At 47.9% G+C, this 23916-nt stretch overlaps 1 protein-coding gene across 1 annotated transcript; it reads left to right on the plus strand.

Annotated features, from left to right (window-relative positions):
- Positions 1 to 230: 230 nt before the first annotated feature.
- LOC144741872 (serine-protein kinase ATM-like) lies at positions 231 to 23809 on the plus strand (the record flags this gene model as incomplete). Its single annotated transcript, XM_078624367.1, is given in 64 exon segments — positions 231 to 376; positions 559 to 723; positions 880 to 1057; positions 1206 to 1447; positions 1676 to 1845; positions 1911 to 1988; positions 1990 to 2090; positions 2610 to 2981; positions 3288 to 3491; positions 3953 to 4019; positions 4574 to 4705; positions 4797 to 4922; positions 5640 to 5802; positions 6278 to 6471; positions 6546 to 6625; positions 6748 to 6867; positions 6869 to 6904; positions 7013 to 7088; positions 7458 to 7600; positions 7679 to 7733; positions 7735 to 7797; positions 7885 to 8055; positions 8130 to 8305; positions 8376 to 8619; positions 8866 to 8972; positions 9569 to 9695; positions 9789 to 9988; positions 10062 to 10236; positions 10920 to 11078; positions 11206 to 11338; positions 11409 to 11504; positions 11585 to 11756; positions 12060 to 12201; positions 12343 to 12519; positions 12623 to 12800; positions 12875 to 12980; positions 13073 to 13231; positions 13411 to 13519; positions 13638 to 13726; positions 13807 to 13909; positions 15174 to 15322; positions 15393 to 15497; positions 15613 to 15732; positions 15807 to 16041; positions 16124 to 16282; positions 16393 to 16512; positions 17033 to 17241; positions 17317 to 17506; positions 17508 to 17525; positions 17951 to 18070; positions 18136 to 18276; positions 19003 to 19141; positions 19228 to 19244; positions 19246 to 19311; positions 20179 to 20319; positions 20847 to 20963; positions 22017 to 22166; positions 22240 to 22405; positions 22478 to 22564; positions 22638 to 22684; positions 22686 to 22753; positions 23231 to 23294; positions 23409 to 23551; positions 23629 to 23809. Coding segments are annotated over 64 exon segments (8686 nt in total), but the record flags the coding sequence as incomplete, so codon positions are not given.
- Between the last annotated feature and the right edge of the window lie 107 nt (positions 23810 to 23916).

Genomic DNA, 23916 nt, shown 5'->3' on the forward strand with positions numbered 1-23916 from the left:
AAATGCACCAAAGCGACTGAGAAAAACTGTGAATCCATAAAATAACGTCTGTCTCGCTGCTGCTTATTCCATGTCGTCTCACAGTCATCACTCATTTGATACCTTGAAGTTGTGTTTGTGTCTGAGCATAACGAATCAAGACTTAAAGTTGTGCTCGTTCAGCGGCTGGAAGGAGTCAGGATCATAGCAGCCATTCAGCTCTCTGCTCGTTTCAATCTGCCCTGTGTCAGGTTTCTGCAGCGCTACGTCCAGAAGGAGACTGAAAGCATGCAGTCCAGTAAAGCCAACATCACAGCAGCGACGCTGGCCACAAGGCAGAAGAAGATGGCTGAAATATGCAGTTTGATCAAATACTTCATCCGTTACGCAAACAAACGTAAGACCTTGGACTGATTTTAGTAGTTCATGCACAGAAGAACAGTTTAGATAATGTCCATGACAACAGCAGTCAGGGATTTTATTTGTCATTACTCAGTGTCTTTAAAGTGCTAATAAGCCCCTTTGTGTGAGTGTCCTGACCCCCTGCAGTACTCACGCTCTTCACGCTCTTCTCTGCAGGGGGCCCTCGGCTGAAGTGCAGCGAGCTGCTCCGACATGTGACGGAGGTTCTGCAGAGTGCGTACAGCTGTGCGGCCTACGGAGAAGACTACAGCAGCCTCCTGTTGAAGGACATCCTGTCTGTCCGCAAGTACTGGTGTGACATCGCTCCACAGCAGTGGCACAGTCAGTGGACCAATTTACTGCTTACCTCCATGAACCAGTGCTCATTTTTGATTTATACACGGTCCTGTGTCACTTTGTCGACTTATTATTTCATGTGTAATTAAAACCGCAGCACATAGTTGCTCACACTGGATCTCCTCTTTGTCTCTGCGACAGGCCTTTTGGAGTTGTACTGTGGTTTCTTCAACTCTTCATCCAAATCCATCAACCGTGCTCTTGTGAGCAGAGTCATCCACGTGCTGGTTCAGGGCTGCTGCACACAGACTGACGGACCAACTCACGGACAGACTGACGGCCTGTTTGGCTTCTTCTCCAGAGCGTTCCAGAACACCAGGTGAAGACTCCAACAACGCTTTGACCTACTGTTGATCTGTGAACCGTGTCGAGATTTGAACATTCATCCTTATTGCCTCGTAGTCATGGAGACAAGATTGAAAGTTGTACGAGAATAACAAACCTAGATTGTTTTCTGACGCTCTCAGGCAGGAGAAACATGCTCAAACAGTTTTGGAGCATCTCGTCTCGGCGCTCAATATCTTCCTGCGATCTGCGGCCATGAACTATCGGATGAGGGTGTGTCGCCTGGGGGAGGAGCTTCTGTCTTCAGTGCTGTATGTGTGGGCTGAAATGAGGCCCAGTGCTTCACTGAAAGAGGAGATTGTTGACTTCTTCCAGCTGCAGATATCTGTCCACCACCCACAAGGAGCCAAGACTCAGGAAACAGGTCTTTTTTTTTTTTTAGAATGTTGTTGGTTCTAGTGCTGAATGACAGCATTTTTGTACACACAGATTTTTTAAGTGTCCAAAGCCACAGAATCCAAACTTAAGCAGATTTGATTAAACAAATGGGCATGAATTTGTTAAAGAATTCAGTGCACACGATGGAAGCTTTAGCTCTACGTTAGATCAAATAGAATCTGTTCCCTGAACTGAGGCACGTCCCACCCTCCAGGTGCTTCTGCCGAGGACTGGCCCCGGTGGCGGTGTATGCTCTACAGCCTGTACGATGCTCTCGTGAGTGAAATCAGTCACATCGGCAGCAGAGGCAGGTACGCCGCAGGTACCAGACACATCGCCGTGAAGGACAGCATCATCAGACTCACAGCCGACGTCTGTCACCAGGTGACGTCCCATCACGTGACAGAACCAGTCGTCAGAAGTGTTTGATCATTCCGTGTTGTCTGCAGCTGTTCAGCGATGACAGTCACACCCAGGTCATGGACGTGACCCAGGCGTCTTTCAGAGCCACCCAGATGGCCACCCCGCCATGTGGGGTCAGCCAGCAAACGACGGCGTGTCGACTTGGGATGGGATGTCCTCTGGGAACATCTACAGCCTCAGCACAATGATTTTGATATCATCCCATGGTAAGAATATGACACTGTGACTTATGAAACACAGAATAGTGTCTATGCATGTGTGTGGGACAGCGGGGGACACCAATGCATTGAATGTGTAAAATAAGCACTTCCATCATGCTATCTAGCTCATAACATTATGATTTACTAATATTCTCGCTCTCTGCCCTGTATGACTGGGAGTGTTGCACCGTGTGGTAAACACAGTGGCTTGTGTCATGTGACTTTTGACACTGGCCAAGAAAACAAGGTGTCCAAAATGTTGTTTAGTGAGTGGAAAATTCGGACGATTCCACTCACTTTCAGTTGCTACCCACTTGATGTAAAAGGAGAAAACCCAGATGACACAGGTCCTCACCAGGCGTAGGGCCTCCTCGTAGACTGATATAAGGAGCATTAATCCAACTTTAAACATCAGACTCACTGTTTTACGTTGTTTCTTAATGAGGGGGAGTGCGTCTCAATGCAGGACGTGTGAAAATATTTGAAAATGGAGGACATGTGTTCAGCTGATTTCTTCCCTCTCAGGCTGCAGATCACAGCGGTGCTCACCTCCAAGCACCCATCCATGGTTCCCAGCCAGCAGCTGCTCGCCCTGCTGTCAGTGCTGTGTCAGCTGCTGGGGGAGCAGCGCAGAGGAGAGAGGGGTCCGTACGTGCTGCGCTGTCTGAGGGAGGTGGCTCGATGTCAAGCCCTCTGCCCACAGAGGGCCCAGGTCCACAAGCAGGAGCTGGGCAGACTCTGGGGCCGAGTGTGGGCTCTGGCTCTACGAAGTGTCAGCTCACCCCAGACTGAAGCTCTCAGCTTGGACCTGCTGGCCTCCATCGTCCACGGCGGACTGATCAGTATGGACAGAGAGTTCTGGAAGCTCTTCTCCGGATCAGCGTGCAAACCGACCAAGTGAGATGCTCTGACAAAGTTAAATCTCTGCCTGTTAAATGTGTTTATCCTCTTTTAGTTCGACCATGGTGAATACTCTTGTCTGATTGGCTAGACATAGACAACATTAAACAGAACACGAGCAGCAGTTGTCAGCGGTAACAACTGGAGCTTTCAGCCACAGCGTTAAAAACAAGTGGACATTTACAGAGAAAAACAAGTAAAATGGATAATTTGGTATAAGTGGGTTAATCAACTCGGGCAAAGTGCCTTAAAAACCATTGAACCCACACCGACCTGTTGATTAATCTTCTGTGTTCTCCTCAGGAGTGCTGCTCTCTGTCTGGCCCGGGCCCTGCTCACGTGCCCTGTGCCCAGGCGTCTGATCTTAAGCTCAGGCTGGGACCACGTGGGGGCCGCAGACGGGTCTGGGTCACCAAACCTGAAGGAGATCCTCATCGGCTGGCTCCTGATGTCGGATCAGAGCGATGAGACAGAGGACAGCTCCAGACCTCACCCCATAATTAGCAGGTGCCCCTGGTGTTTTGGACGTCTGTCCATCTGTCTTTGAAGCTGATCTTCATGTACCAAACAAAGACGTGTGTTGTTGCTGACTTCCTCTGATTTGTTTTCTCAGAGATTTTCCTCACAGTCTAATCGCCAACATCCTGGTGTCCCTGTCTTTAAAAGACACCCGAGCTGGCCTGAAGTTCCTGCTGGGTGCTGAGGGAGGAGAGGGGTGAGGGAACACACCCTGCTAAGTGTTGTCGCCTACATTCTTTGGAGAAGAAAATCATTTTTTTTTTTACTTTCTCCAAAGTGACATTTTACAAGCTGGAGCGTCACTCGGGGCTAAAGACGACCTGGCTGAGATGGAGAGGCTCTACCTGCAGTCCAGCTTCAACGCGCCCCCCCTCAGAAATCCCAACGACTGGCGAGCAGTTGAGGAGGACATCCACTGAGAGCCAATTCACCGTCGTCCCTGGCCTCAGAAGGAAGTTGGAGGAGTCCTTACTTTGTGTGGCTGACAACCTCCTCAACAACTGTTGCTCTCCTGATGTGAGTGGGACTGAAGTTACAAGTGTCTCCAATCTCCCTCTTCCATTAGTACACTTCTTTGTGATACACTGTGCACACACTATGTACTGACTCAAATGAAGCAGTGCCGTCGCATACTTTCCGGAAAAGTGAAATGAAACTTTCCGTCGATACTCCAGCTGCCGCATTTTGTGAATATTTCAAACACATCAAGGACCTCACATCTTAAACCTCAATCTACAGTGAAGATATCACACACACACACCAAACGTACGTCACAACGTCAATGACAAAAACAGGGCGGCGTTTTACTTTTTTAGCATTCAGCAGGATTCCATCGGTCTGTGATATCCCCGTGGTGACGCTGGTACGTCATTTCTACGTCACTAAGATGGAGGACGTTGAGGGTGGACAGTGTCCATTGATCCACTGAACTCTTCAGTCGTTTGAGTGAACCAGCTGAGTGTGTAGTTCACTACATTTTCACATACTCAGTCAGTGTGAACGCACTTATGTACTCAGCATACTAAGTTTAAGTATGAGATGAGAGACATGTCTGCTGTCGCCCTTCACAGTCTCAGTCCACCCGGTCAGAGTGTCTGGTGCGCTGTGTCAGTCTGCTGACCGGTGTTCTCGCCGGTTACGTCTCCACCGGGCTCGTGACGGAGGAGGAGGCGTGTCATTCACAGCTCTTCACTAAAGCCAAGGTACTCTTGATGTACGGGAACGAACCTCTCTGCAGAACTTCTTTGACCTTTGCTCTTAAACTAACCCCTGACACCATGTCGGTCTTCAAAGGCCCTGGCCCAGGACTTTGGTGACTTTGTTTCTAGCACAAAAGTGAAGCTGTCTGAAGAAGGAACCATGGCGACACTGAGGTCTGTGATGAACTGGTGCACCCTGTCAGCCACAAGAACATACAAGGTGAAGGAGGCCTTCACAAATCTCACCCACCTGTGTAATGTGGTGTTCAAGACGTGTTAAATTTAACTTTTATTTATTTTACTTAGTAGTATTTACTTGGTTTGAACATGTTTTCTATAATTGAAACATCGTCATTTATCCTTTGTTGTGTGCTGAACATTTTAGTAGTTATTATTGTTCAACATCAACATCAACATACATGTTTATTTGATCCTTCACTTATCAGTAATATATTTTATTGTTTGTTTTTTTTTCTTGAATCTGTTTCTGGTTTCCGTTTCTGTTTTCCTCATTTACTCTCTCATTTACTCATTAGACTTTGCTCGGTTATATTTTGTGTGCGTGGGTGCATGAGAGATGGTCTTGATGGGATGTGTATGTGTGCGTGTGCGTGCATATCCCACTGTTCAATACTTCCTGTTGCATTTTTTGAAATGTATGCTGTATAAATAAAGGTTTGATGGATGGATTTGATGGACTGGGTTTCACAGTGAGCGCTCATCACATCTCATCTTTTCATTTTTTTCTCTCTTTTGTAGGGTAGCGTCTCCTCCTGTCTGTTCATGATGATCCTGCCTTCAAGCCTTGTCAGTGACTTGGCTGAGATCTACAAACTGTTGGTTTGTGACAGATGGTCGTCAATGTATCATGGAGAAGGATGGATCATTTCAGTTTTCACAGAGTTAATCAGCCCCGCCTCCGTCTTTGTGTCTGCAGCTAAACAGTGTTTCTAAGAGAGTTCATGTTGTGGTTGAAGACGATCACACTGATGAGGACTTGGAAATGACCACAACACAAGGAGACGACAGCGACCTGTTTGATGACAAAGAAGAGTCCCACAAGCAGCACCAGCAACAGCAACAGCAACCAGAGACAGAAGGCAGACGGCGCTGACACTCGTCCAGGTAGGGAGGAATCACTTTGGTCAACATGGTTTCACAGCTGAGCATTTGTTCCATAGATTTCAATATCATTTCATCTGTTGGGCCATCAGCCATCAGCTAATTTACTTTATATTATCTATCGTGCTACTTTTCTTGCACCATCAGGAACAGTGCGCCAGTTCTGTTGGACAATCTGTTGTATAATGACAATAAAGGATGTCTATTCTATTTTAACTAGGGAATGTCAAGTCAGTTGTATCTCAGTAAATTAGAATTCATCAGGAGGTTGTTTTTTTCCCAGTAATTCAATTAAAAAAGTAAAATCATCAAAATGAAAAAAAAAGACCTTTTTGATCAGCAAGGTCAATCCTTTATAATCCTAAGTACTGCTGCTGGGCTGATGTATGACTTTCCCTGCATGAGTTGGATGTGAAAACAGGAACTGACCCTGTGGATTCTGCTTTGTGGAAGGTGCTAGAGGTCTGTTAGCAGATGATCATGTGGCCCACCAGGACCTGGCTTTATTTGCCATCCTGGACTTCCTGTGTGTGTGTGCCTCCGTCCAGCCCGTCCGGGGCCAACTTTTCAAACCACAGGATGTGCTTCGCAGACTCCTGTTGCTGGTCAAGCAGATCGATTTGAACATAGCTCTGCACCTCAATATGGTGAGTAGAAGTGATCTGCACAGCCCGTGAAAACAGACACAGGTGAAGAACACACACATCTGGTTTTCTTTCAGTACCTCATCCTGCTGAAGAAGCTTCCTGTCGAGGACTCGCTCACTCCAGAGGAGTTTGACTCACTGCTCCATCCCCTGGCGTAGGGAAATCTTTGCAGTCACATTTCAGAATGTTACATCCACATTTTTCTTTGATTTTCTGTTGATTTGTGAAATGAACGCTGATCGTCTATCTCTGAAATATGTCGGTCTGTGTTTACAGGGACCTGTGCTCATTGTACCGTCAGGACCAAGAGATCTGTGCTGCGGTGCTGCTGGGCTTGTTACCCTCCATCAGGAGTCTGGGGACGACCCGCCACACACCAGAGGAGATGAGGCATGTGCAGGGGGTCCCTGCTCCAAGTGGTGTCGGGCTTCTGGTCAGTAGTGTACTGAGGTTACAAAGGTCAAAGCTGACCTGGATGTGTCTTGACCGGTGAAGAAGTCACCTTCTGCTGCCCTGACTCTACCACTCGGCTGTGTTTCAGTTTCCTGAGCCAAACGGGGAAATGTGTTGCGACTGTGCGAGCTGCTTTAGTACAATGTCTGGTGGCCTTGTTAGAGGTGAGCCCTCTCAACAACTTATCCAACTGAGATGTCCTGTTAGAACGATGTGCAAAGATGGCTGCTGCCGTCCCCGTACACTGACGTACACAAACGTCGCTGTGACGCAGCGCTGGCGCACCTTCCATCTGCCGTCGTAAAGTAAATTAACAGTTTGTCTCTGCTGATCTTCATCCCCCTCGAAAAAATTAAATATTAAACCAGAAACATGTTTCATTTGACCTGTCAGACATCAAACATCACCTGTTCATGTTCAGTCTCTATTACAAACATGTAAAAAAATCATTTTGTTAGTTTATTCAGTGGAAATGAGCGTGTTTTGGGTCTGTTAAGGTCGTGTTGCCGTCGTACTAACAGTGCTCCTCTCAGGCGGACCCCTGCTGTCAGTGGGCCATCCTGAGTCTGAGAAGGCCCGACACAGAGGAGGACTGTCCAGTGTCCGTCGTCCTACCGTCTCACTTGGCAGACGACCATCACCAAGTGCGCATGCTTGTGGCCACGTCAGTGGAGAGGTGGGTTCTCTCCACAGATGAATGTCACCTGACAGGTGTCAGATCTACAGTCAGTGTCATTCTCTACTTTCTGCTCAGGTTGTTCCTGGAGATCAGAGCAGAGCGTCCCGACAGCAGGAAGATGCTGCCGCTAAAAACACCAGCAGACAGCTTTTGAAAATGTCTACCTGAAAGCTCAGGAGGGCATGAGGCTTCAGGTGGCCGTTAATGTCGCTGAGAAGGCATCTTAATGCTGGTTTTCGTCTCTGTCTTACCTTCAATCGTGTCGTCATGATTATCTACAGAGAGGAGTCTTGACTGAGGACAAATGGGATGAAACGTTCAACCGCAAGGTGACGCTGCTTAAGACTCTGTCTGCCGTGCTGTGTTGTAGTCCGGTCTGTGAGAAGCAGTCCCTCTTTGCCCTCTTTCAGTCCTACAAGGAAAACGATGTCGAGGAGCCACTCATTAAAAAGGTATCGGCTGTACAGGGGATTTCATACATCAGCTCTCAAACAATGTGATGACCGTTTCTCTGCCCACTTTGCAGATGCTATGCAGTGTATCCAAAGTTCTTGGCTACAAGAGCGTAAAAACATTCATCAGCTCTCATCTGTACTACCTGGTAGCTGAGTGGCTGTCCCAGAGGCAGTCTGACGACCGCTACACTCTTGGATCCTTCCCCTACACACTCCTAGATCATGACACGATCAGAGATTTCTACAAGTGAGGACATGAACTTTGATCAGTCCTGACTTCAGTCTGAGAGCCTTCTAGTTCTGACACTCTTTTGTAGCTCCTCCTACCAGGTGCTGATCCCCCACCTGGTGTTCCTGGATGACTTTGAGCAGGTTAAGTCCATCGGCAGGTGTCTGGAGAGGGACTGGAGAGAGTTGTTGGCCGACTGCTTCCCAAAGATCATGGTCAACATCCTACCATACTTTGCTCTGTGCGGTCCGGATGCAGAGGTTGCTCAGCAGAGAGAGAAGGCCCACAGGGTGTACGACCTGCTCAAAGACGCCAACTGTTTGGGCAAGCAGGTAAAGACAGGAGAAGATGACTGAAATGTCCAAATCTGCAACATACATGAAATAACTTACAGGTGCATCTCAGAAACTTAGAACATCATGGAACATTTCATTTTTCTGGTTCTTTCATTCAAACATAATATTCAGACAAATATTCAAACCTTGATTAAACCAGATTGTAGAGATACATGATAGTCAAATCGCTTTGAGATGCGCCTGTGTTTACTTGACTGGACGCCATGTTTCTCCCCATGTCAGCAAATTGACAGCCTGATCCACAGTAACCTGGCAGACATTGTGGTGGAACTGTTGATGACTCTGTACGAAGGAAACGGAGCTCAAGGAGACCTGAAACGCTTCATCGGGTAACACATGAACACATTTATTCATTTGTATGAAGACCTGCTGCGTCTCAAATCTCATACACTTCATTAGTACACTTCTTCGGAGTACATTATGCACACTGTGTACTTGCGCACGAAGTACGCAAAGTTCTGTCTCAAACCAAGCAGTGCTGGCGAGAGCACTTACAGGAAATGACATGAAAACGAAACTTGATACGCTAGCTGACGCATTTAGTGAATATTGACAACACATCAATCCTCTGACCTCACATCTTCAACCTCATTCACACCCCTCAACGTCAGTGCCTGAAAATGTGCAGTTGTTTACTAGCTAGCAAGCTAACGTTAGCATTGGCCTGGATTCCATCAATAGGTGATGACGCAGTTGTCCGCCACCATCTCCAAAAGTAAAAGTTCTTCATTTCTACATCACTAATAATGGAGGACGTTCAGGGTGGATCGATCCACTGCACTTTTCAGCCGTTTGACTGTGTGTAGTACGCTACATTTTCACATACTTCACGTACTCAGTTTGAGTAGAGAAGTATGTGATTTGAGACACAGCTATGTTTTTCACTCTTGAGGAAAAACTGTATCTTTGAACCAAATTCCCTCAGGGAACTGGACCCTGTTCCAAACCCACCGTACTTCAGCTCCTATGTCATCAAAGCTACGCTGGACTACCTCAGCAAATGCCACAGTGCCAACCACAAGTCTCTGGTGGCCATTCTGTCCAAAACTCCAGTAAGATGCTTTTTTTTGCCTTTGCAATCAGGAATATGCACCGGCCTTCTGCCTATTTGATGTCATTCTCCTGGTTTCTGTCCTCTGCCTCAGATTTCTATTCAGAGGATTCTCCTTGCGGTGTGTGAACGAGTAGAGGAGACGACCAACAGCTACGAGCGCCATCGCATCCTCCTTATGTATCACCTCTTTGTCAGCCTGCTGCTCCAAGAGGTGAAAGACGGTCTAGGAGGAGCGTGGGCCTTCGTCCTCAGGGACATCATCTACACCCTCATCCACCACATCAACAGCAGGTGAGTTCTTCACTTCAGTCGTCCTGTAGTCCTCTGCCTGCTCTGTCAACTAAACTGTCTCTCTCGTTGTCAGGCCACTTCCGTGTGATGAGGTCTCTGACCAGAGTCTGTCTCTGTGCTTGGACCTGCTGACGTCCGTGTGTCAGGCTGCACTGCAGCACTGCGGCGACGCTTTAGATTGTCACCTGCAGGTCATCACTGGGACTCTGACAGCTCAGGTGACAAGCCGGCCTGCCATCTCACAGCAGGTACGGAGTCAACTCAGCAATTAGTGTTTGGTTTGACAGAATGAAGCATAGTGGGCAAACGTCTCAAAACATGTGAATATAATGGAAACATTTATTTTGGCAGTAATGTAATGCAAACAATGAAACTTTCATATATTTTGGATATGTTCGAAACATTCAAAAGTCCATTATTTCAGATGGGAGATTTGTGGTATTTAAAGTACATAATTAGTGTTTTTTAATATTTTGAGATAGTGTTTTTTAGAGCTGCAGGGTTCAAATATCAAAATTAAAACGATTCATGAGATGGTGTAGCTGTGTATCTAAGTACTGTGTGAACTACTCAGAGTACACAGCTGTCTCAAAGGGTAAACTAAAAACACAGAGTTCAATTATATGGGTGTGTGTATGTGCGCGCACACACGTGTCATGTACAGTTCCATGCATTTTGTGAGTGATGCTGATGGTGAAAAAAGCATGGAGTTGTTTCTGTCTGTTGACAAATAAAATTAAATTTGAGTGCAAAAATGTTGTGTGCAAAAATGTGAAGTGATGTAGTTTACTGAGGTTTTCCATGATATTCGATTTTTTTTGATGCACCTGTATATACAGTATACAGATGTAGTCATTTGCAAATCGGCCACTCAAGGAGAATATTTTCTCTCAGAGACGGAGTGAAACATTCCCTGTCATTCCATTTTTAGGTTCTCACACTGCTGCAGTTTCTGGTGATAGAAAACCAACAGAAACTGAGGGAAGCAATCTGCAGGTTGGAGCCTTTTCCCGATCTCCCTGAATTCAGAGAACTGCGGTCTGTCCAGCACATGCTGAAATATAACGGCAGCACCTTCACACTGAGACAGGTAACACCTCCATCTGGCTGGATAGTTCGTTGTTAGTTGGCAGCTGAAATCATCGAGGAAATCAATGAAACGTAGTAATCTTGTATTTTACAGGTCGTAAAATGCCTTTCTTGCCTCTTTTCAACAGGAGATATCCCACTTCCTGTCTGTGACGTCCTGTGACTCCTTACCCCTGACCAGACTAGAGGGACTCAAGGAGTTGACCCGACAGCTGCATGACAACATGGGCGAGATCAGGGAGCTGCTCAGAGAGTGCCAGGGTACGACGAGGATGAGTTTCACATAAAACCAGCCGTTTGTCCAACCGCTACCTGTCTCTGTCGTCCTCAGCCGACCCCACTGACAGCGTGCTGGTGAAGCTTGTTCTCGACCTGCTGCAGCTTTGTAAGTTGGCAGTCAACCACCCTGCTGCAGCAGACGTTCTAGGTACGTCTGTAAGCCGTTTTCTGCAGACACGCCCCGCTCTCAGCCCCGTCTTCTCATCACCATCTCATCTGTCCGTCCAGAGGCGGCCGGGAGCTGCCTGGGAGAGCTGGGCCCCGTCAATTTCTCCACCATTGCTCTGCTGCGTGGCAGAGACCCTCTCTACGAGAAGGCCGTGCTGCTCTTCACCTCCACGGAGTCCCAGCGTCTCTACATCATTCTCAACTGCATGAACGACGCACTCACTCAGCAGCGGTAAGATGCAGTGTACAGATGCAGTACACAAATAGAGCTCATTTAAGTTTGAGGGTTATCAGCAATAATCATTTCCCCAACTGGAATCCGTGAATGAAACGGTCTCATTACGTTCAATTTTTGTTTGTTTGTTTGTTTGTTTTTCCCCCAACAAGCATCACACTGCTTAGCTAGACGTTGAGTGTGATTTCATTAGGAAAAGTGGAGGTTTGTTGGCTGTTACATCACATCCAGTTAGGTTTGTGTATGTGTCACTGGCCGTGGGGGAGGAGTCTGAGAACACTCGTCTTGACTTCTCGCCAGCATCGATGTGAGGCGGGCAGCAGCTCAGTGTGTGGAGAACATCCTGGGCACTCAGTCTGGAGTTGACTTCTGGCATCAACACAAAGACAATGGAGACCCCATGCTGGCCTACCTCAACCCCTTCAGAAAGGCCAGGAAGAAGGTATGAAGGCCTCGACGTACTCCACAACAAGAGACGCGAGAACACCAACAGAGAAGTTGTCGGATCTTGCGGAGAATGTCTAGGCCTGAAGGACGTTTTGTTTCTGCGATGTCTTGGAACTGACTGTTGTACTCTGGCCAGGTGGCGGTCGTGAACGCAAAGGAGAGTTCACAGGCCAGGGAGCAGCTGGAGAGCCAGGAGTTGTGGATCCCTCAGGTGGGAGGTCACAAGGGCTGGCTGAAGGCTCTCTGCAGCGCCCTGCTGGACGGCGGAGGAGTGAAGAGTGAGGCTCTTCTGTTGTCACGACCACTGTGTTTGGTGAGCATCTCTGAACGCATTTTGACAGTAGGATTGGTGTTGGAGGTTGGCAGACGGTCACACCTGTCCAGTCCAACCTTCCTTCTCTGTTGACTCCCTCCAGGTGAGGGTGGACTGCTGCCAGAGGCTGCTGCCTCTCATTGTCCACTCCATCCTGCTGGACGACTCAGACGGTTCATGGAGACGGTTGCTCTCCTCTCACATCCAGGACTTCTTCACTTTCTGTTCCAGAAGCGCCCAGGCCTCCAGCCGCTCCACCACACCACTCAACCCAGACTCTGGTCAGAATCCTGATAATCTGATGCATCTGTTGCTGTACCCTCACATGATTGTGTTCTTTTCTTTTCTTTTCCAGGGTCAGACACAGCCAGCCCAGGTTTGTACGACAAGGCTTCTTTGCGCACGATGCTGGCAGTCCTGGACTACCTACGACACCAAAAGAGACCGCTGGAAGCAAATAGGTTTGTATTGACTATCAAAGCTAGTTTGAGACAAGACTGTGTGTGTTCCAAGGCCATGTCAGGCTCATGTGTGTGTGTGTTCTGATATCCAGCAGTTCTTCTGGCACCGTGTGCGAGTCCAACTTCTGGCTGGAACTCAACTACCTGGAGGTGGCCAAAGCTGCGCAGTCGTGCTCAGCTCACTTCACTGCGCTGCTCTACACGGAGATCTATGTCGATAAGGTCAAAGCCAACATGGAGGAAAGTCACAGGTCTGTGATACACGACAGATCATGTGTTCCCTTGAAATTAAATCTCCTTTTGCTTTCCCTACACACTCAACCATGACTTTGTCTTTTAGTTCTCATTCCTCCCCATGGACTGTAACTGTGTTGTGTGTTTTTGTGCACGTGTTTTTCTGCTCTGGCCACGGCATTGATCTGATCTGTAGAGCCAAATCCAGAGCATCCCGCAAGATCCATTTTGATGACAACAGCCAGAACTTCACCATCTCCAGCCTGACGGAGAAGAGTCTGGAGGACAACAACATCAATCTACAGGTCAGATCCATTTGATAACAGTGATGTTACCTAAATGTGTGGAAGACTCCCTCGTTTATTTACTAGAATGTGTATTTTATGTGTGTGTGTGTGTGTGTTTTGGGGGGTGGGGGGGTAGGAGCTGCTGATTGAGGTGTACTGTAGCATCGGAGAGCCTGATAGTCTTTACGGCTGTGGTGGAGAGACGATGACCAGTCCGCTGACGAGGTAGTCAAACCCTCTGCCATCCTTCCTTCCCTGTTTACTCAGCCTTCGTCATCACACTCTTCTGTCCAACCCGTTCATAGGATTCGGACTTACGAGCATGAGGCGATGTGGGGGAAGGCTCTGACCTCATATGACCTTCACTCCACCCTGGCTGAAGTCACCCGTCAAGTGGGAATCGTGGAGGTGAGTTAGGCCCAATGACTTTTTAAACCGTCTCACAGTGTCAACCAGAATTCCAGTTGTTTTCCGACCTGCAGACAGGAAGTTGCCAAGTAGAACGCCCTCACAACCAGGAAAATCCAACTCCAACAAAGAGAAAGGATGGTGGTGCACAGTATGAGCAGTTCAGCTGTAAACCTTTTTTTTGTTCATTTCTGCTTTTTTTCCCATATACTCTGTTGAGATGAAAGTGGAGCGTTGTTTTCACACAGACCTTCTTTCAACACTAGTCACCGACTGTGATGACATTACACCACCTTGTAAAATCAGAGACTTTGTTTCCTCCCTGTGGAAACCAGCATTACCCACACTGCATGTTGATTCTAAGAATCAGTTGCAGCTAATCTAACTTCTTCATGCAGAAGAAGGCTAAAGAGGATTTCAGTTCCAGCTGACACAGACAAGTGGCGACATTGGAACATCACGTGACCTAATGAAAATGTCCTTTTCATTCCTTTTCATGAAGGTAACAAGTTGACGATTACAGTGGCAGCAGCTCACGTTTTGAAAGCTTATGTAATTATTGTCATTCCAACCGTTAGCACCAGTGTACATACGGCCCCAGCCTCTGGGGGTGGCACCAACGATCACAATCAGACAGATGATAACGGCAAACATCTTTGAAGTTCTGAGTTTCATATTCACAGAGCAGATCGCGCTGACCGGAAGTTACAAAGAATCCGGTCAATTACAACGCACAATAAATATGGGAATTCAACAAAAATGCAGCACAACGCAGACTACAGGGAACAAGTCCTGACAAGCAGAACATAGAACTGAAAAGTCTTGGCAATTTTGTAACAATGTTTTTTCGGTCAGTCATAATGATAGCAGCAGCATGAAATAAAAACTCCTTTCACTGCTGTTTACTGGTGATTTAGTCAATTTCCATTTGTAAATAAATACACAGTCACAGCATTCAATGAAACATGAAGTTCTGGTGGTGAATTTATCTGTGATTTTCTCCTTTTGTTGTTCTGTTGTTTGATGTTGTTATTGAAACTGAGTTCACACATGCAGTTTCTGTGTGAGTTTATGAAAGCTGACTGTGAAACTGCTGCGATGCAGGGGGGGCACCAGCTGAAATCTTTGTACCTAGGGCACCAAATTGGTCAGGGCCGGCCCTGCAAAGGAGGCAGGTTGACAGTTGAACGACTTCAGTGATCAGACAAACAGCACTGACAGCAACTAGTCTTCTCCAATCTCTGACGTGTCGACATGCCAACAGGGTCTGCAGAACTTCGGTCTGAACAGCATCCTCACCACCTACATGAGGGGCTTGGAAAGCCAAGGAGTGGAGTGGGGAGCTGAGCTGCGAGAACTCCGCTTCCAGGCCGCCTGGAGGAACACCCAGTGGGACTGCGAGCTGTCAGAGAGGTGAGTCCTGAAGGTCAGCCTTTGGAAGACATGCAAGAAAAGGCATCTCACATCTGCTTTGTTCCCACAGAAGTGACAGATCCACACCTGGCATCCATGAATTGTTATTCTGCGGCCTGCAAGCATTAAGAGACAAAGAGTTTTTAATGTTTGACGAAACTGTGAAACAGGCGAGGTACGTTGGGTTTTCCCTTCACTTACCTGAGGTAAAATGGAATCAGGCCAATTTGTTAGAGCTTGTGTGTGTGTGTGTGTGTTGTGTTGTGTTGTGTGTGTGTGTGTGTCCACAGAGCGACAGAAGTGGAGGAGCTGTGCAGAGGCAGTCTGGAAGCTGTGTCCTCTCTGTACCCGGCCCTCAGGAACCTGCAGAGCATCGGGGAACTCGATAGCGTCAAACAGCTTTTCTCCAGGTGTCAAACATCAGCAGCAGCACTCGCACAGCAAAAAGAACCGCTGGATCATCTGAACATGTGTCTTATTTCAGACCCTTCTCGGATCTGAGTTTGAGGGACGTTTGCAGCCAGTGGCGGCAGCACTCCCATCTGCTGGGTGACAGCGACTTCTCCCTGGTGGAGCCCATTCTTGCTCTTCGCTCTGTCGCCCAGAACACCTTGATGTCCAGGGTGGGAGACCCCGACAGCAGCCAGTACCTCAGCTCGGTGCTCACCGAACACCTGATGGAGCTCTGCCGACTGGCTCGGAAGGCAGGAAACACCCAGGTAACCACAGGTAGAGTTTACACACGCACGCACACGTTACCACCGCCAGAGGCTGAGTGATGGTCGGACCCACTGTGTCCAGCTGGCAGAACGCGCCGTGTTCCAGATGAAGCAGCACCGTGGAGGAACATCGCCTGTCTCGACATGGCATCTGGAGGAGGCGCAGGTGTTTTGGGCGATGGGAGAGCAGGGCCTGGCTCTGGGCCTGCTGAGGCACATGATCCATCATTTAGAGGGCAAGGTGAGGCAGGAAATGTGGTATTAGAACACGTTGGGCTAGTGATCCCCCTGTTTTCACACTAAAATGTCAACTTTTTTTATTCTATTTTGTGTTTGTTTGGTGGTTAACAGGTGGACTTCAATCCTGCTCTCTCCCCGGTTTACGCCGAGAGCCTCAGGCTGTGTGGTAACTGGCTGGCTGAGACCTGTCTGGAAAGTCCTGGAGTCATCCTGGAGAAGTACCTGGAGAGGGTAATGATATTTGAGTACCCTGGTTCCATTCAAATAGAATATGACTATAATGGTCCCATGGTCTTTTGTTTCTATTCATGCAAGAAACAAACATTTTTACATGTTTTTATGAGATTGAACATGAATCCGTGGTGTTCAGTGTTCGGTCAGATTTTAAGTGTGACAAATCATTTCTTGTTTTCTGCCTTAATAATGAATCATTGCGAGGGTCTGATGTAGTCATTTAATTTGTGATGGTAGTTGGAAGGTGCACTCCCCCGTGTGATGAAGAGGAGAACTACCATACAGTTTAATAAAAGTAAATGAAATGACTACATTTCAAAAGGACTTCTGTTGTGTTCTGTCCTACATACAAAATGAAATTAACTTGACGATCAGTTCACTGCTGGGCAGCTGTAGGATGATGTTTTGTTTCATGCGTTTCCTTCACGTGCTGCTGCTTCTTCACTACGCTTTTATTTTGACGACCCCGTCTACTGTCTCTCAGACTCCTGACAATGTCCTTTGTGATCTCTCTCAGGCAATGGAGGTGATCGAGTGTGAGTTGGGCGCGCACGACATAAGGCTGCGGACAGAGGCCTTCTTGTCTCTGGCCCGCTTCACAGACGCCCAGTACCAGAGCATCGACAAATACATGAAGTCATCCGAGTTTGAGAACAAGCAGGCACTGCTGGAGAAGGCCAAAGAGGAAGTGGGCTTGATAAAGCAGTGTAAAGTGACCTCCAACAGGTCTGCTCCAGGAATGCTGTTTGATTGTATCCTCCCTTCCAAACCTGAGGCCTCCGTGGGTCTGTCTGATTTCAGGTACACCATTAAGGTGGAACGAGAGCTGCTGCTGGATGAGAAGGCTCTTTCCAACCTGCGGGCGGACAGACAGCGGTTCCTGTGCAAGGCAGTGGAGAATTACATCCAGTGTCTGGAGGACGGGGAGACTCACGACACCTGGGTGTTCCGCCTGGCGTCTCTCTGGCTAGAAAACGCAGATGTCAAGACGGGTCAACGACATGATGAAGGTTTTTTAATCCTCTCTTTAGAACGACTCCTGGCTGAGGCAGGGTGGTGGGTGGAGTGTGACGGCACTGGTTACTGTCAGTTGACCACAGGATGTCAGACGGAAGCAGTTTACCACCGAGTAAACCACTCCAGCTACACAAATAACAAATGACGCCGATGGTCCAAAACCTGTTGCTGTGAACAGTATTTCTGAAGACAATGACATAATCCAACGTAAATGATTCAACACGCAGCACAGACCCAGTCACCTACACGTGGCTGATTAAAAATCAGTAATTACTGTTACTGAACACATTGAAAGGTTCATAGGATGATGGTGATAGATTGTACAAACGTGGATTATTTCCTTGAGGATAATTGCACCTGTACAGTCTATGATGGTGATGATCCTGACCGAGTCCAACGTTTCTTCTGTCTGTTTCAGAAAGGAGTAAAGAAGATTCCGTCCTATAAGTTCCTGCCACTCATGTATCAACTAGCTGCCCGCATGGGAACCAAGATGGCGTCTGCAGAGGACGTGGGCTTCCACGATGTCCTCATCGACGTAAGTCCACCAGCAGCTGATCACCACTTCAGCCGGAGCTTCACTCCTGTGTTTCCTCCTCTCAGCTGATCTGCCGGTCGTCCCTGGAGCACCCCCATCACACGCTCTTCATCATCTTCGCCCTGGTGAACGCCAACAAAGACGAGAACTTTAGCAGGTCTCGGCTGTGGAAGAACACTCCCCGGCAGCTGTCACCCTTTGACCTGGTACTACTACTACTACTACTATTATTATTACTATTACTACAACTATTACTATTACTACTAGTACTTATAATGTAATAATAATAATAGTAATTTGAGCCATTCAAACTCAAATGCTTTCAACGCGACATGATTCTTTCTCTCTGAGGTTCAGAGACGATTGACATGAAACCCATAGATCAGAAGAAAAGATTTGGAAAAGACTCTAAAACGATCATCTATGTCTAGAGACGTTTTCTGTCTCAGACTGTGAATCTTAGAGTCCCTATTTACAGAATACACGTAGCTTCTGTTTAGTTAGAACACATCTGTTGGTTGTTGGTTGTGTTACCAAGCTGCGCTTCCTGACGTGCTGAAACACAGCCGACCCCCCCTGGTACATATCTGGTAAATGTCCTCAGTGAATGAAGGGATGAAGGTGGATTGGAAGTGACCGCTGCAGATGGATCAGGGTTCAGTGATGAATCCATCCACAGTCAATCAGCCATCATGTCTGCTCAGACAGCAGCTGACACTGAACCGTGGAGATGACGAGGGAGAACATCCATCAGACTGTCAGTTTACAGTCTGTGACAGCACGAGTAGACAAACAGGCCTTCGACGCTACTTGTGACAGCTGGGGGTCAGTTTGGCAGGTTTTCTTCACTTCCACTCAGACTACAGACTGAATCACTCTCAGCTCTTTTGGTTCTGCTTTTACAAGTTGATGTGGTTTTTTTTCTCATGCAGGACCGTACAGAAGTTGCCCGTAAGATCATCAGCACCATCAGGAAGACGAGAGGTGAGCTGATCAGAGGGATGGAGCTTCTGTCCGATGCCTACATCACTCTGGCTTACATGGATGTCAGCAGGCACAAGACGGAGAAGAGTGAGTCGCTGCTGCTCTCACGTGTAGCACGGCACTGACGACGTTGTGTGAGGTGATTTTTAAAGGTATCCGATGTTTGTCTGCAGAGGCCATACCCATTCCTGGCCGATCAGCCCATTATGCAAATCAAGGACCTGGATGAGGTGGTCATTCCCACGATGGAGGTCAAGGTGATGGATGTTTGTTCATTCAGAGGTTCACACCCACGTGCCGGGTCTGTTCTGACGCTCGGCTGCATCGCTGTCTACAGAGCAGATCACTCAGAGACACGCACACGACACAGCATGTCTGGTCAGTTTTCAAAATAAAGTGCAGAACGCAGGCTCCGATCAGTTTTAAAACACCACATGTTGACACGTGCGACTCATCGGTGTGTCGATGACATGAAACAGGAAAACAGCGCTCTTGTCTGCCTGTTGTTCCTTTGTCGTGACTTTCCTTCTACCTTGTAGTCTTGTGGTTCACACTCCTCTGCTGAAACACTCCCGCTGTGAATTGAGATTAAAATGTAGGGGAGCTTCCAGTGTAAAGACATGTCCACACGTACAAAAACGATCCGTTTTCACTCCTTTTTGCCTGCATCCACATACATAAGCACAAATGCATTGAGTATAATCATAGTTCATACTCCAGACCAATAGGTGGCACTGAAATTCACCACAAACAGAAGAAGAGACAGTATTTGGTCGACACTCCCTTGTCTGCTGAGCATGGAGAACTGTCCAAAATGTGATTTATGATGAACAGAGTGGAAAGTTATACCGATCTCATCAGTTACTACGGTAACAAGATCTGTTCAATTTCAGTGGCTGAAGCTAGAAATAAACAAACAACAATACTGAGAAATGGAAAAAACGAAACACAGTGGTGAGATAAAAACACTGATGGCTTTAAACCCAACAGACTCAGTACGCTCTGATGGACGAACACGGATCAGGGTGGATCACAGACAGATAAACGGAGACTGAGAACACATGTACAGAAGGCTCTTAGGACAAGAGTGTTTTTGTTTGTTGTTTTTCTTTCAAACTAAACAGGTTGATCCATCTGGTCACTATGACAACCTGGTGACCATCAGATCCTTCGTGCCCCAGTACCACTTGGCTGGGGGAGTAAACCTGCCCAAGATCATCGACTGTGTCGGCTCCGATGGAAAAAGCAGGAGACAGCTGGTCAAGGTGTGTGCGTGCGTGCGTGCGTGCGTGTGTGCGTGCATGCGTGCGTGCGTGCGTGCGTGCTCCAAACCTGTACAAAGACTTTTCTTTTGTGTGTGTTGTCTGTTTGAAGCCTGGCTCTGATTTAACTCCTTTTTATTCATCCAGTTAATATTTAATCCTGATATTTGTACAAAGACAAGAACAAAGTTTGCTGGATCACTAAGATGCTTTCACACCTTTGTAATGAGAACATTCTTTCTGCGCCAGTGGGCGTGAGCGAGTGTTTGTGTTTACTGAAACACTCGTCACACACATTAATAATTGACCCTGAGAGAGTCACAGTGAACCAAGAGTTGGTTCAGGTTCTGTGTCAACCGTGTCTCTCATCCCAGGCTTCTTCTTGAAACCTGCTGAACCTTTATTCTGTGTTGTAATCACTGGAGGACACTGCTGTGTGTGTGATATTGTGTGTGTGTGTGTGTGTGTGTGTGTGTGTGTGTGTGTGTGTGTGTGTGTGTGTGTGTGTGTGTGTGTGTGTGTGAGAGCAGGGTCAGGATGACTTGCGGCAGGACGCAGTGATGCAGCAGGTCTTTGGCATGTGCTCTATGCTGCTGCAGCGCAACGCCGACACGCGCAAAAGGAAGCTCAACATCCGACGATACAAGGTCACACCGCCGTTTTCCCCTGTGTGTTGTCTGTCGTTCACAGAGGAGAACGTTGTAAATAAAGTTCTCTGTTTCTTTCCAGTAGGCCTCAGAGGTCTACACATCCTCATTCTAGTTCAGGCTCTGATGTCAGCGGGTTCAGGAGACTCTCTCATCTCAGTGTCTGATTTCTCAGGTTCACATCCAGAGTTAGATGGTCACTAAGAAAGGAGCTGATCTGGATTCATGCTGTTCATGTTTGTTTGTTTTGTTCTTTTTAACCCGATACACCAGAGTGTCCCATACTTTCATACATACACACTGAAACAATGCACCAATCATGTTGTACATCAAATTAAACAGCAGGGCTACCAGAATATGTATGTCAGGGTGACAAACAACAACTAAATGAATCAAATATCAAATTTCAAACATTTCTACCTCTATCGCTGTGGAACCTAATGGAAATTACACAAACAAACCCCTGAAACCAAAGCACACAGTCCACACATTCCAAACCCCTCCATTAAAGCATCAGACAGGAAGAAGCCAAAGAACAGAAACAAACACAAACGTTTGTCAAAATATACTTGTCAAATGTCTGCGCAGAGATAGTCTCTTTTTTTATATTGTGGGTGTGCGATGTTTGAGCAGAGGCCTGAAAAATAGCTTCTGGCTTCAAGGTTACACTAACCAGTGAACATTCTGGAACCACTGAGATCCCGCCCCTCCCTGTCTGAGACACAGTTCACTTTCACATAGTTCATCCCACGAAAAGATGAAATATGAAACGACCGTTGGCTGAAGAAGAGATCGATACGTCCTGAAGCTTGATCAGTAAAATGAAACATGACTCGAAACATGACATGAATTTGAACATCCGGTAAACGCTTCAACAAAGATTTAAAAAAAGTCACATTTTCATGTTTCCTACACTTTTGTCAGGCTAACAGCTGTGTAAATCAATTTCAAACACCAAAAGAATTAGTTTACATGAGTAAGCAGTCTTACATCTGACTCAGATGAATGAAGATGGACCTGTGGACGTGACTGGTCTCTCCTGGTCCCTTCCAGGTGGTGCCCTTCTCTCAGCAGAGCGGCGTGTTGGAGTGGTGCTCCGGGACGGTTCCCATCGGAGATTTCTTGATCGACCCCAACAAAGGAGCTCACAAACGCTTCCGACCTCAGGACTGGTCCAGCTTGGCCTGTCGCAAGAAGATGATGGTGCTCGGGCACGTTTAGTCGTTACTGAGCTGGAGGCGTTTGGGTCAGGACTGATGGGTGTGTCCCGTTGTAGGAGGCTCAGCGGCTGGCGTTCGATGAGAAGCTGCAGGTTTACCACGAGGTGTGCAGAAACTTCCGGCCCGTCTTCAGATATTTCTGCATGGAGCGCTTTGTGGACCCCGCGGTGTGGATGGAGAAACGTCTGGCCTACACCCGCAGCGTGGCCACGTCCTCCATCGGTAAGGGTGGAGCGTCGACCACACGCTCAGCTCACACGTTTGATGGCAACGACGTTGTTTTCTCCTCGTCAGTGGGCTACATCGTGGGCCTGGGCGACAGACACATCCAGAACATCCTGATCGACGAGCAGACGGCCGAGCTGGTGCACATCGATCTGGGTAAAGAACCCGTGGCGCCGAGTGCAGAACGCCGTCCGTCCCAACCGGCTTCTCCTCCTCTCCTCGTGTTCAGGTGTGGCGTTTGAGCAGGGGAAGATCCTCCCCACGCCTGAGACGGTCCCCCTTCAGGCTGTCCAGAGACATCGTGGACGCCATGGGCATCACTGGGGTGGAGGGAGTTTTCAGGAGGTGTGTGTGTGTGTGTGTGTGTGTCTCTGTGTGTGTGTCTCTGTGTGTGTGTGTGTCTGTCTGTCTGTCTGTGTCTGTCTGTCTGCGTGTGTCTGTTTGTCTGTGTGTCTCTGTGTGTCTGTGTGTCTGTGTGTGCCTGTGTCTGTGTGTGTGTCTGTGAGTTTGTTTGTGTGTGTCTGTGTGTGTGTCTGTCTGTGTGTGTGTCTGTGTGTATGTCTGTCTGTCTGTGTGTGTGTGTCTGCGAGTTTGTGTGTGTCTGTGTCTGCGAGTTTGTGTGTGTCTGTGTGTCTGTGTCTGTGTTTGCGTGTGTGAGTTTGTGTGTGTCTGTGTGTGTGTCTGTCTGTGTTTGCGTGTGTGAGTTTGTGTGTGTGTGTCTGTGTGTGTGTCTGTGTGTGTGTCTGTCTGTGTGTCTGTGTGTGTGTCTGTGTGTGTCATTCTTCATGGGTTAATTCAACTCCAGCTGCTTCTTCTCATCAGATGCTGTGAGAAGACCATGGAGGTGATGAGGAGCTCTCAGGAAGCTGTGCTGACCATTGTGGAGGTGCACACACACACACACACACACACACACACACACACACACACACACACACACACACACACACACAGGTGATGTGCCCTGTCTCCATGCCGTGTTCTCCTGTGGGGTGTCCAGGTGCTGCTCTATGACCCTTTGTTTGACTGGACCATGAACCCGTTGAAGGCCTTCACCCTGCAGCACGACGAGCAGCAGGAGATCAACGCCACGCTCAGCTCCACCATGGGCGGAGACGAGCTGGACAACCAGCTGAAGTCCAGGTGAGGGGTGTGTGTGTGTGTGGGGGGGGGTGGTAAGTCCCAGAGGAAGAGTCCTTCTCATGTCTGTCCTCCTGCAGTGACAGTCAGAGTTTCAACAAGGTGGCGGAGCGGGTGCTGCTGCGGCTGCAGGAGAAGCTGAAGGGGGTGGAGGAGGGAACCGTGCTGAGCAACCGGGGACAGGTGAACCTGCTCATCCAGCAGGCCATGGACCCCAAAAACCTCAGCAGGCTCTTCCCAGGCTGGCAGCCCTGGGTGTAGACCAGCTGTCTGGGCCATGTTCTGGGCCCCCCCGTGTTTCTAAACGTTGATTAGAAAGAAAGAAAGAGACAGATTTATATTTATTGTCAGATAAAGTCCTGACTGTT

Source organism: Lampetra planeri, unplaced genomic scaffold, assembly GCF_965212315.1.
Source record: "Lampetra planeri unplaced genomic scaffold, kcLamPlan1.2.h2 scaffold_754, whole genome shotgun sequence".
Lineage (NCBI taxonomy): Eukaryota > Metazoa > Chordata > Hyperoartia > Petromyzontiformes > Petromyzontidae > Lampetra > Lampetra planeri.